Source organism: Triturus cristatus, chromosome 12 (genome assembly GCF_964204655.1).
Source record: "Triturus cristatus chromosome 12, aTriCri1.1, whole genome shotgun sequence".
Taxonomy (NCBI): domain Eukaryota; kingdom Metazoa; phylum Chordata; class Amphibia; order Caudata; family Salamandridae; genus Triturus; species Triturus cristatus.
Genome location: NC_140595.1, coordinates 756703479 through 756717191, shown reverse-complemented (window position 1 = coordinate 756717191; position 13713 = coordinate 756703479). Strand labels below are relative to the sequence as shown.

General features: G+C 46.6%; 1 protein-coding gene across 3 annotated transcripts in view; it reads left to right on the top strand.

Annotated features, from left to right (window-relative positions):
* The window catches only part of MICAL1 (microtubule associated monooxygenase, calponin and LIM domain containing 1), a 398198-nt gene extending 387575 nt beyond the window's left edge, over positions 1 to 10623 (top strand). For all 3 annotated transcript variants that reach the window (XM_085639238.1, XM_085639240.1, XM_085639239.1), the window contains one exon: positions 8964 to 10623. In XM_085639238.1, the coding sequence (XP_085495364.1) occupies positions 8964 to 9112 (149 nt within the window). In that variant the 3' untranslated portion in view covers positions 9113 to 10623. The remainder of the gene's footprint in view (positions 1 to 8963) is intronic.
* Positions 10624 to 13713: the final 3090 nt, after the last annotated feature.

Genomic DNA, 13713 nt, shown 5'->3' with positions numbered 1-13713 from the left:
GATATTCCAGAGTTCCACCAACAAGCGCAAATAAACATTTTGCGCTGCTTGCTCTTCACTTTAGCGCCAGTAGCGCAAGTAGCGCTGAAAAATCAGCACACACTGGGCAAGTGTGTGCGGCCATTCGAGCTGATTTTGCCGCCACTCAAGTAGAAAATCGACATGAGCTGCAGCAAATATACTTGAGAAGCCGCCCTCTCACCCGGACCGCCTGCGTTGGAACATGCACCTGGTGGCCAGCAGAGCTAGGCTCACCTCCGTCTCCTGTCACAAAGGTCAGAATCCTAGGTGTTGTGTTCGATGACAAGTTCTCATTCATACACCATGCAAACGCAGTTGTCTCCTCATCCTTCTATAACATCAGGATGATAAAAAAACTTCTACCTTTTCTACAAACTAGCACCAGCAGGACTCTCATCAGCACGCTGGGTATGTCAAAGGTAGACTATTGCAATGATCTACTCATCAATGCCCAGGAAAGAGTCCTAAACAAGTTGCAAATGGTACAAAACGCATTGGCAATGATTCTGTCAGGTACCCCCAAGTCCAAACCAATATCCAAGGTGGTACGACAGTTTCACTGGCTACCTATCAGAAGCAGAACCAAGTTCAAGGCCCTGAGCATTTCCTACAAGGCAATCCACAATACAGGACCTGAGTTCCTTAAGAAAACTCTCTGTTTCTACATGCCAAGTAGACCCTTACGCTAATCAGCAGCAAACTTGCTGACTGTCCCCAGAACCAAGAAAGCTTCTTGGGGCGACAGAAGATTCACTGTCGCCACTGCCAGACAATGGAACACACTCCCCCTTCACATCAAGATCATTTCCACTCTGTTTGCCTTCCGTAAACAATTACAAACCTGGCTTTTTAACCAATAAATCACCCGCTCCCAGTCAGTCCTCTACCCAGCCGTCCATAGCGCCGAGACACCCAAGGGTATTTGCGCGCTCTACAAATTGCTTAAATAAAATAAATGCAGCTAGGCGACGCTAAATCTTGCTGGCGTTGGCATTTCTGGAGCCTCACAGGAAATAATTTCACTACTCGGGGATTGGTGGAATTTAGCCGTAACTCCACATTATAAGAGTAACTCAGTCGCCAAATGACACCAATTCCGTGAGAGGAATGAAACATTCTGTCCACTCCTAGTTTACATCTCTCATGCTTTGCGTAAAGCTGTTCACTCGCCTTATCCACTCTATATTCTGTCCTCCCCTCCACTCCTGCATGCTGCCTCACTGGACAGTCCTCAGGTTGCCTGCACAGCAGACCCACAGCTGGAGGGAGATCCTTTTCAGTGACTGCAGCTGAATTGTGGGATTCTCTTCCTCTGTCCTCTCTCAGCACCTTTAGAAATCAACTGAAAGCCTGTCTTTTGAGACAGCTGTTCAATTGCAACAGTTGTCTTCCTAGGTCACAACTCTTCACTGCCATGCAGTTTAGTTGCACTTTATAAACACTCACACAAATGAGCTCCTTTTACTCCATCATTCAGCGTCAGGATGAGGCACAGATTTGTCAAAGGAGGTTTTGGAGACACACTTTATCAAGTCAGCCATGAGCGTCTACGGGGGGGGGGGGGGGGGGGGGGGGGGGGGGAGTGTGTCTGCTTCCCCCGCTCCTTCTCCCCCTAGATTTTTCACTTGCCCTTTAAAACAAGCATTGAAAATGCAATAGGTCTCGCCTTTGATTAAGTTAAAGCCATTTGCTTTGCTATTGAATTTTTAAAGCTTGTTTTATTTGATGTCTTGGTCTTACAGTCCTGGTTTTATAACGGACTAAACAACATTACAAGTCCCAGAATTCAAAGAATAAGCCTGGCCTGGGGCAGCACATGGAGAACGGGCCTAGGGAATCTGGCAGAGCTGCGTTGACAAATATTGTATGCACACCCGTTGTAAGTCTTGCGCAGGTTAGTACCGCAGCATTACAAATATATCATGAAGCAGGGCTTTAAGTGGGCCGGGTCTCACCAGTGCGGAGCACCGGTAGTTTATTAAAGGGGCATCGAAACTGGTCTCTATCGGGCTCTGTTTTGTGCCCTGGCACAGGTGGTCAGTTTTTTTTCCCGACTTCAGTGACAGCAGGCCCTTCGATGTGCACGTGCTCACACTGCTCACTTCTTACTAGTGGAGAAGTTACAGCATGATGCCATGCCAGGTGAGCGTTGTAGGGGAAGGAAATCCCTTTAAAGAAAGTAGTTTTCTCTCTGAATTTCTCTTCTCTGTTTGAAACTCAGGAACAGAAACATTGTCGTGGTGTCACCAGGGCTTTAAGTGTAAGCTTTGTCAGTATCATATACAAGCCATAGTTGCTGCTTATTTATCTTATGCAACTAACAACCATTGACAAAGCCAATAGTCCTGACTTGTTGAAGGTATGATGTTATATCTGGATGCAATGACAGAAACGGCAAAATACAAGTTGGGCAGCACACTGTCCTAAGCACGGATTTTTAGCTTACCTGTTTTAAGCCATGCCCTTAATGGTATTGGCCACATGCCTATGAGAGCCCAGCCCGCCCCCCCCCCCCCCCCCCCCCCCCACCCCAGTAGCCATGCTAGCCGAGACCTAAAAACTATGCGTTTTGGCTGAAACTCAGCCCTGATCACACATTGGACGGCATTGAAGTACGTCGTACATATAAACAGTGAAATCATGATTATAAACGATGCCTGTCAATACAAAAGCCATACTTAGGAAAGGCAGTCCATCTTGGAGTAGCACAGGTTGCTCAATTCCATTTAATAGATCCAATAAATAATCGTGCCATTGAATATTCGTACTATATCCAGGGAATAAATGATTGGTACTTATGTTCATCATTGCTATACAATTGACAAAATTGCTGTTGTGATATAAGATCGAAACGCAGAAGGGATCAACCCGCTCCCCCGGTTGGGCTACAATTACCTCCAATCTATCTCCTAATGCTCAATTAAAAATATGTGCTGTGTACACGTAATCAGAACCAAGTGTAGAACTGTAAGCATATCTTAGTATGAAGTTGTTTGATAATATATCTATATTTTTCTAATTAGGTTTTTCATGAATAAGGAACTTCAATAAACAAGGTAACATAGGTAGCCAGTCATATCTTGCTGTTGCTCAGTGCAAGCACGTACTTTATCTATTTCGCACACAATAGACTGTGTTGCAGTCTCTTGTCCTTGCGCCTGAATGGCCCATGTGTGTTTGTGGGGTCCGGGGTGTGTTGTGTGTGTGAGTGTTGGGGAAGCTTGTCGTGTAGTCTTACAAAAGGTTCACCCGTAACCTGATAAACAGTGGCGTAAATTTAGTAAGAAATTTAGTGTTAGCTACTTCAAGCCGGAAATGTCACCCACTGGCGGTTCAGTGAGCATCATCTCATTCCGTTGCACTGGCAGAACTGGCCTCTTACAAAGATGGATGCTCAGTAGCAAATAAAAAGGGTAAGGAGTGGTTCTAAAATAAGTAGCATTCACGTAGATGTATTTGCTTGGTAGAAATACTCTCGTATTGCAATAACCCAATGCACCCTGCGTCCACCTGCTCAGGCCAGGGTCTGAGAGAGATAACAGTACAGCACGTTGCTTCACATTTCTGACTTTGTGTCGATATTCATCTCACTGATTGTCTGGCACCACTGGGCATGCCGGGATTCTGGAGGTCTTTGCTGTGGCTTGCTCCGTTTCCTGTATCTCCGGGTGTGTGGTTTGTGGTGGCGAAGGAACAGTCAGAGTTGCTGGGTGCAGCGCTCTTTGAGGGGCCCGGAGCCGCGATCCTCCTCGTCGGCTCGCCATGGCAGGGATCATCAAAAAGCAGATCCTGATAATTATCGATCTGCCTCCTTCCCCCTCGGCCGAGGCAGGGCTGCCCTCTGTCGTCCCTGTTGTTCGCCATGGTCCTCGAGCCACTGGCGGGGTGGATAAGGGGTGACCCAGAGATTAGGGGTATGCGATGGAAAGAAAACCATGAGGACCGGATATTGTTGTATGCCGACGATATCTTGCTATATCTAGCTTCTCCGGCCCGCTCATTGCGGCGCGTTCTCCATATATTCCATATTTTTGGGGCGCATTCCGGGTGTCAAATCAACTGGACTAAATCCCAGATGTACTCTCTGTGGGGAGACCCCCCATGTAGCCCCCGAGGCTACGATATCCCGGTAGCATCCCAAGGTTTTCTTTACCTGGGGATATTTATTACTACCAATACCACACTCTTTACCAAAAAGAATCTGCAGGGGGTATTAAGGCTATTTCGAGCAGATGTTGCACATTGGAAATCTCTTCCACTAACATTGTTGGGTCGAGCCTCCTTATACAAAATGCTGGCCCTGCTGCGCTTTCTTTATGCGCAACAGAATACGCCCAACCCGATCCCAAATTCCTATTTTTCTCAGATTGAGATGGTATTGAGAGACTTACTGTGGGACAATAAATCGCCCCGCATAGCAATGACAACGTTAACAATGGGGTGGTATGATGGGGGCATTGGGTTGCCGGCCCTGCGCCTGTACTACCAGGCCACGCAATTGACGGCCATTAACTGCTGGGCGTTTGGGAGGCACGATGATCTGAGTTTCCGCACGGATCACTGGTTGATGGGGGCAGGTGGCTATAATAGAGCTCTTTATACCAATCACAAGAAACTGAGACTTACTGGCCCAACGGCGCGCACGGTGGAGGTGTGGCATGAGGTACAGAAGCGGATGAGTTGGAGGGGCCGCTTGACGAGGGCCACCCCTCTCTGGGAGCCAGACATTTTGGGGAGACTGAGTACATCGGCGGGATTCGACAAATGGGAACTGATAGGAATCTCCAGGGTCAGCGACCTATGGGCAAAAGGCAAAATGGTAACATTCCAGGAGCTTCAGGCCAGATACAACTTAGCTTCCTCGGAGGGGTTTCGATACCTGCAAATAAGCCATGCCATAGAATCGGCTCTGACTAAAAATGCGCCCATCCCGGACTCTTCCCCTTTAGAGGACAGACTCCTGTTAGACCCTATGAACCGATGGGCCATTTCACTCACATACCGTAAACTAATCAACAATAGGGTGGACCCGATGCCGAAACTTAGGAGGGCCTGGGAAGGGGACCTAGAGGACTTGGCCGAGGAGGACTGGCAGGATGCATTATCATCGCCCAGGGAGGTGTCTATCCCATTGCGTCTTTGCCTGGTGCAGTTAAGAATCCTACACCGAGTATACTATGATGCTACACTACTGTTTAAACTTAATAGGCGACCCGACTCACTCTGCCTTCGGCACTGCACTCAGACAGGTTCATTCCTGCATATTTTGTGGGAGTGCCCCCACATACAGAGTTATTGGACCAATGTCACTAGACAAATGGTTAGGGCATGTGGTAAAACTATACTCCCGACACCCGCGAGGTGCCTTCTTAATGTCTGGGTAGATACGGACCTTACGCAAATTGAGCATGAATGGGTCACATTGGGGTGGTGCCTGGCTAAGAGGAATATCGCCCAAAGGTGGGGAATAGGCAACATACCGCAACTAAGGGATTGGGCCAAGGACATGGATCATGCCATGCTCGCGGAGAAATCGGTATTCAAAGGTAGGGGATGCCCACATAAATGGGACCGTAAGTGGGGAAAATGGAATAAATATAGAGGAGACATATGTGTCTCACCGACGATAGAGCTGAGAAGGGAGAGACAGAATGCACAGGTGGGAGGAGCGCAGAAGCATTTGGTAGCGGTAAGAAGTGACCGGGGTGGCGCGGGTGACGCGGCGACTTCTGACTCAGGGACACGCAGGGGATTGTTGGCGGGGGTGGCTGGCGACAGGTAAATTTATGTATCCAGAATTACTGTGTATTGCAGGTGCATTGAGGGAGTGTGAAAATGGTAGGAACTAACGTAGCTACATTGATTATGTATTTGCCCATTGCTGTCTTTGTTTAAATAAAAAATGTTTAAAAGAAAAAAGCAGATCCTGAAGCATCTGTCCAGGTAAGGAGATGCGTGAAGTGGGTGAATACTATAACTCCGTGCAGCAACCTTGCAAGAATCTAATGGGACCTCCACCCTCTCAAAAACGAACAAGCTCAATGAGATGCTGTGAGAAAGCCCGAGGTGTAGTAACGCGTCGCAAGTTGGCGCGTGCACATCTGCAGTCCTCCTGCTGTCTGCATCGTGAACCCCTCCCAGGAGCTCGGTGAGACAGGAAACTTCTAAGGCCCATGTTGTAATGCTCCGCGGCGCTTTACTAACCTGCATTTTTCTGTCCCGTCTTGCACAGAACAGGAGAGTCACTGCACCGACACTGGGCCCCCGCAGCAGCACACGAGGCGTTGTTCAGCAAGGAAGCAGGAGGTGTGTAAACGCTGCGCAAGCTGCCGCGTGCACATCTCCTGTCCTTGGAGTTGTGCTAACGCCACCGTACACGTGCATTACTGCAGTCCTTTCTGCGCGTGCACATGTCCTGTCCCCCTTCCGAGGCAAGTCGACAACAATAGATCTCGCTAGCGACAGCGCTTTGCGCTGCGTCGCTAGGCGAGACCTACAAATTTAAAGATAGTGCAGCCAGTATTATACCGTCGGTGCAATTTGGAATTTTTTTTCATTATCCGACCCCCCATAAAAAAATGCCTGAGGACGCCCATGAAGTCGGCTCTCACTGCCCTCTCTCTGTCTCCTTCCCCTGGCACTTCCAAAACCATTACATAAGCCTGAGGCAGAAGAAACATACAGCATGCAAGTATTCTGTGGAAGTGTTGGTCTTCCATCACAGCTTAACGGGAAGCTGGAGCATGGCTAGCTTCCAATGCATGCATGTGTCATGAAAGAACACTAATAAGCAAGCATGTACTAAACAGGCCACTCTTAGTCTGAAGAGCTGGTCAGGTTGTAGGGGTACTCTAAGCTGGCAATGAGGCTTAATTAGTCTGTTGCTTGAAGTCGCCCACAGAAGTTAAGGGAACATTAGTCCTCCAAATGAGGCAGTCATGCGTGTGGCATGGTGGCAGTCCAAGTACAGTTTAATATCTGTGCAGTACCTGGCTCAGTTCTACAGGCCTGATCCCCCAGTTAAATAGACCAGTTTAATTAGGGCACTGTTCATACCTGCCTGGGTCAAAGATCTGAGGTGCTCGCTCGCCTGTCGGGCAAAAGAGGCCCGAACACCTCCCTCCTCATAGACAAGAATTTAGCACACAGCGAAAATGCTTGGGACTAACCACACTTCGGGAGAGACGCCTTTGGTTGTCAAAAGCCCTAGAATAAAGCATTTCATGTATTGGGGCGATGTAAAAATGGCTGCCTGCAAGTAGTACCAACATCCAGATAGGATATTCGGGGTGATAAGTCATACAGACCTGAAAAATCTGGACACCATGGGTTTCATGGTTAGCGCTCTCATTTATTGAAAAATACCTCAAAGTGTCACCACACCATATGTAGCTATGTGCATGAATTTTGAGCAAGCACTTTGACATAATTTAAGCTTGCCAAAAGTGTAAAAATAGCGAACTTTACCCATATTGAAATAAAAGTAGTCGTCTAATGTAACCCTCTCAGGGACAACCAAAAGCATTCAAACTGAGGGGCTCATTTATTAACAGGTCACTCAACGCAGCTCGACAACTTGCTGCCTGACTGGGAGACAGAAGGAATGCGCCATATCTACTGAGATGGTGCATTCCTACCCTCTCCCTGCACTGACACAGAGGGCAGCCTAGTGCAATTGCAGGCACCCTTGTGCCATGATGCAAGGGTGCCTGTGTTAAAGCCAGGATTGTTTTAGTGCAGGAAGGGACATTTTCTGTTCATCAGCATGAGGCTGTCAAATTACTAACCTCATTCCCTTATTTCATACCTTCATGCCTAGAAAAAAACAATATAAGCCTTGGAAAAAAAGTGGGTAATCAAAGACAGGGGGGAGTTATGCTACAGGAGGTCAATAGGTCGATGAGCTAAACTCGGGGTTAAGTAGCTAAACCTGTCCTTTGAAGGTCACCACACCTGCAGCTTTGGGCACGAAAGGCATGATGGAGTTGAATATGCCCATAATGTTGTCGTCCCTTCAGTGCCTACTGGAGGTGCATGCACAGGGGTGCGGGTGCGTTACATAAAATAAGGTATCGCACTGTTGCAAGGAGGCCTCATTCTAACTGAACTTTTATGGGTAGGAAATGAGCTTTAGTCCTTCCTGGCAAAATCATGGTGACATGAAAGGTGTGCCTTGTCTGTTAAGTTATTGTGAGAAACAGGAAATAAAATAGGGGACATATTTACAAGAACGGACACATCGATGCGTCTGATTTCTTGGACCTGATGCAAATGCTGTAATAACGCCATGGATGTGCTGTATTTACAATACAGTGCTCCGTGGCACAAGGATTCATGGATGTCAGAAATTCTGATGCATCTTTTGGTGCTAAAGTGATACACCACTGGTGTTGGTTGTAAGACTGATGCAACTCCAGCAATGCATCAGAACACAGAGGTGAGTCCCATTTTAAAAGCCCTCCGTCAATTTCTACGCCTGTTTAGCGAAGGCATAGGGTTTTTGATATAGTCAAGTCGTAGTGGCACAGTGAAAAGTTGTAAATTTCACTGCGTCAGTTCTACGTGACTTTCAACGTGGGAACGCCTACCCTGCATACATTATACCTGGCATAGTTATAATGTGACTCAGGCCTCTACAATCTGACGCATTGAGCCCAATGCATCAGATTGTACATGTGGAGAAGTGTGGAGCACTGATTGCACCACCACTGTGCCAAAAAAACAGTATGCTGCGGCAGCATTAGCTCCTTGTGAATATACTCCCAAGTTTGGGCTGATAGGAGGAAAAACTTTCAGCTGGTTCGCAGCAGACGTGCCCTCACTCTAGCATAGATTCCAAGCTGGTTGTATCACCTTCCCTTATGTTCTGGGGTGAGACATTGGTTTCTGTATGTGAAGAAGTCCTGTCAATGAGCCTAATTCAAATTTTCCTTTGTTTACAGATAAGTTTAAGACTGCCAAGGACCGAGCAGAGGAGGCCCAAATTCTGAAGATGATGCTGGAGGTTGTGGACAAACGAAATGCACTGATCACTTTTCTGGAAGAGAAGCGGCTGCATGATACAACGCAGCAACTGCGGAAGATGCACTAACCCGCCTATAAACCAGGGAGCCAGTGACTAGGCCATGGTCATGATGCTAGACTGTCCTAATGCAAACAGCCCTTTTTCTTCTGCCAGTGGACCCTGCTCTGATGCCGGAAGCTTTGTTTTCAGGTCAGCAACCTGTGTCCTCCACTGCAATTTCATGAGCCCCATTTTTGGTGATACCTGGAGAGTCTGGCCCGATTCCTGGAGCCCATTTAAATTCAAAGATAGCGTGGGCCCGTTAATGTACAGGGTGGCCTGCTTCAAAGCTAAGACCGCCCATTGGGAGATGCCTGAATTTCTTGAAGTAATGTATTGCAAGGCAGCCTCTCTTGATACAAGAGCCTGAGACGTGAAGACTGGAGTGCCTCATGAAAGAATATTCTAGCTGCATACCATAATGCCAAAATCTCTGGGCACCATGTAGGTGGCTCTTGATGACAGTATTCCTGCTCTGATGCCAAGAGTCCTTGTTGTGAAACGGAGGGGCCTGGCTCGATGCCAAGAGCCCATGTGTTGTGTTATGTGGTCTCTGATGCCAGAAGGCCTGCACGTTGGAGGCGGCCTGAAACTTCTGTCTTACAGCTGTGCCCTAGTCTATTGTCAAAAGGAGGGGGGTTGAATTTGCGCCATACTCTCAGGTGCCCCTGTCTATTTACTGCATGGAGGAGACTTTAATGGCCTTGCCCTCCACCCAAAGAAATCAATTGCCTTCTCTGTTTGTGGTCAGTGGTACAGCTTTGCTGTGCCACACGCCCGCCATGGAAGGCTTGACTAATAGAGGGACACTGGTGCATGCTTCCTCATCTCGAGGCTCCCACCAAGAAAACGAAGGGCACCGTTAAGTATAAAACTGGCCATGTTGATGTACTGATGCACATCACAGCATAGACCACCCACCCACAATTGCCTCCACCTCTTGGTTTCTCTTCTTCCCCCACTTGGCTCTGCAATCTTCTCCAAGGCTTCTTCACCTCCTCCAAGTCATTCCATTTTGCCTCAAGGCACCTCCAGCTGCATCTCTCACCTTTTTGCCCTTGCACTGTCACTCCTTTTCCCAGTGTCCTTTTTCTTGTAGTGCCTCCTACTCTCCCGCTTCCCCTCCCAAAGCCCCCTTCCACCCCTGCAGTGCAACGTCCTATCCAGCTGCATCTTCTCTTCTTCCGGTATCATGTCAGGGTCTGCAACCCTCCCCCCAATACCCTTGTGCCATTTGTGACTGAAACGGAGTGTCAGCCTGGAAACCTGGCAGCGTCACCGGAGCCCGTTACTACTGCGATTCTGAGGACCACTTCCTTGAGCCTGGTCCCTCTCCAAAGTTGCTCCTTTGCCGCTCAGACACTTCTTCCTTCTCATGGGGATCCTCTTAAATTTTTTAAGATCCATCTATTTCTCACGGCACTTGTTTTTTTTTTTTTACACTCGGAGGCACTTTCGTTGGTAGCATATTTCAGTGTCATAGACGTGCAAAGTTTTAAGTTTTCCAATAAAGAGTATTGATTATAGATTAAACCTTGCTTATTTTTGTCTGTAATATTAAAGATTAAAGGAGGAGAGCTGGGCCGTAGGAATACAGAATATCATGATGTGATGAAGATTTTTTAATTTCACAATAAAATTGCACCTGTCCGCAGATGTAATAGTTGGTAATGTAGCAATACTCCGCCCCTACCTTCAGAGGTTATAGCCGTGTCCTTGCCCATATTACTGTACACTACACCAAAACTAATATTTACACCACACTGCATCCGTTCTGCAGTGACATCACTGCATGGTTCAACCAATCCATTACTGCATGCCTCACATCACTGCATGCCTCACTAGCCCGGCCATCATTACCTGCCCCACATGATACGTCAAATCATCATTGCCTGCCCCACCAGCCACGTCACGCCATCATTGCATGTCTCACTGATCTGTCCAGGTATCGTTGCGTGCCTCAACGGTTCTACCTGCTCGATCCCTTCAGATCTTAACTCCCCACCCCCACTGTGGCCTCAACACTTCTGCCACACTGAGTGCGAGCTTCCTGCCCTGCATGATCTGCCACACCATCGTTGCCTACCCCACCTGCCCTATTATGACATCACAGCAGGACTCACCAACCAGCTCCATCAGTGCATGCCTCACCAGTCCTCATTTCACGATACTGCCCGTCTCACTAGTCAATTGGCATCTGTTTTGCTGATTGTTACTGCACACACCAGTCATGTCACACCAACAATGCATGTCTCACTTGACCTGCTGCACCCATCACTTCATATCCCCCCTGTCATCCTATGCCATTACTGCATGCTTCGAACTCCCTGCCTCACTAGCCGAGCCATGGGATCAGGGTGTCCACACAGTCCTTCTAGGCTGTCGCTGCATGTGAAGTCCTGCCAAACCGTGACAGGCAATTACTGCCACAGCGACTGGAGATCGTGTCCCGCATTAAGACACACTGCGGTTTGAACAGCTTTCGGCAGAAGTGGAAGTTAGCGGTTATAGTCCGTACGTGCCAGCAGATGCTGTAGTTTTATACAGATCCCTCTGAAATATCCTGTCGCAGAAACAGAAGGATGTGTATAGGCCAGTTTTTGTTTTAATAGAACTTCCTCTGTGCGAGAAGGTTCATTTACTCCTGGCAGGCATGCGGCTAGGTACCTCCTCTATCTGCTGAAGATTCCTCTCCAGTGGATCCAGTTCTTTGCAGAATTAAAGGTGCACCCATTCACTCATTTGTGCCCTTGAAATTCTGCAGTGCCCCACTACATTTGGGGCTTATGCAACTCCAAGCTTCTCACAAGGACTTTAGATGAGGCAAAGTCAAAGGTAGAAGATGGCACCAGCCTTTGCGTCAATACATTTATTGATCAGATCTTTGAGTGACACAGAATTCAGAGGTCTCCGGTACATTTCCAAAGTTTACGGAGCAGCTATTTCAGCCAGATACCATGCAAGGATGCGATTATGAAGAAACAAGGTTCTATAAAGAGCCTTGTAAAACACATCCATTCCTTGATCCCAGCTTATTTAGACCAGACCCCAATGAGCTCGGAGAACAAATATGCACCGAGATCCAGTGCCATATTCAAAGATAAAGTCCAATCACAAGCTAACACTTCACAGCCTCCCCGAAGGCAATCCTGCCACCATATTCTTCCATTAGCATTTGATAGACTCATTACTTTAATTGTTACCCCAAAAATAAGCCTAAAAACAGGAAACCAGATAACCTTTGTGTGACTTTTGATCTTTCTGTATAAGATTAGTTTAAGCGCATGGTGTCAGTAACTGTATTGACAGATCCCTTTCATTACTGGGTACTTTTTTCTTGAAAATACATTTTTGTTATGATAAAATGTAAAAGATGTGGCCTTTGTCCGCCACCAACAGAAGATTAGGGGGTCTTTTGAAGAATTGTTTTTCATATTTGTGCCACAGTGTGTTAGCTGGTTTTAGTAGGTCTGGCGTGGTGGTTGCCAAGGTGAAAAAAACACTCTACTCTACAGAATACTGGGTTAGACCCTCACAGGGTCAATTTTCCAGATTGTGCAACTTGGAGGCAGAATGCCTAATGTTTTTTTCCTAGTGTATTTGTTCCACGTCAGGAGTGAGGTACGGCTTGTACGCACGACCTGCTCTAACATCTTTAATGTAGAACATTCTAACGCCAATTGGTGTAATATTCTTTTAGCCTTTCTATCTCAGAACATTGGCAGAGAGCTGCAATGCTTAATTTGGAAGAGATGCAGAAAGATGATAAATCTAATAAACATAACTCTGAGTATACCAGGTTCTGCTTGGAAAGAAAATGAAACATGTACAAGGCCATTTTCTTAATGCAGTGTTCACATGTGTCTGACACACGTCAAATACCTCGCTTCAGGGCACTAAAACAACTTTTACCAGTTTTACATCAATAGGTATATTCAATGCATCATATTGACAAGATTATAAAAAAAAATGCTTACATAAAGTTCTCTTCCTCTTTTGGGACGCAGCGGAATAATAATAAAGTACTTCTCTCATAAAATACAAAAACACATTTCTTTGCTAAACATTTTATTTCTCTTCTAGCAAGATAGATACTTGTCAAGCCTACATGATGCAGGTCACAAATTGTACATTAGTTCAGAACCCTGAGAAGTCTGCTAATAAATCAGGTTACTGAATACCTTACAGGATTTCAAACAATCTTCACGGGCACACAGTGCCCGGAGGTGTAGTGTGGAGTATGCATGGTGTGGTAGTGCACTTCCATTACAGACAACACATTTTCAATTGACGTGACCATTTCATCTGCACAGCCACAGATTTACTGCGCACAAACAATAATATGTGGAAATGTCATTACCATGTGTACTGATGTTTTTTGATCGTATCCAAATATTTGTTTCTAGCACACTTCAGAATTACAAAAAAAAGTGCTTTCATTTGTACTTTCCTTATTCTGAACTATCAGCACAGTTAATTTACACATATTTAAATTTTTTTGTGTGGTAAAAGTAAAGCTATTACTTTCACAGCAAGATTGCCACATAAATTCTCTCTCTTTGAAGGCCGAGAAAGAAAAGTAAACACCAAGCTCCCTCCTTTTGACCTCTGTATCTGAATGCACAGCA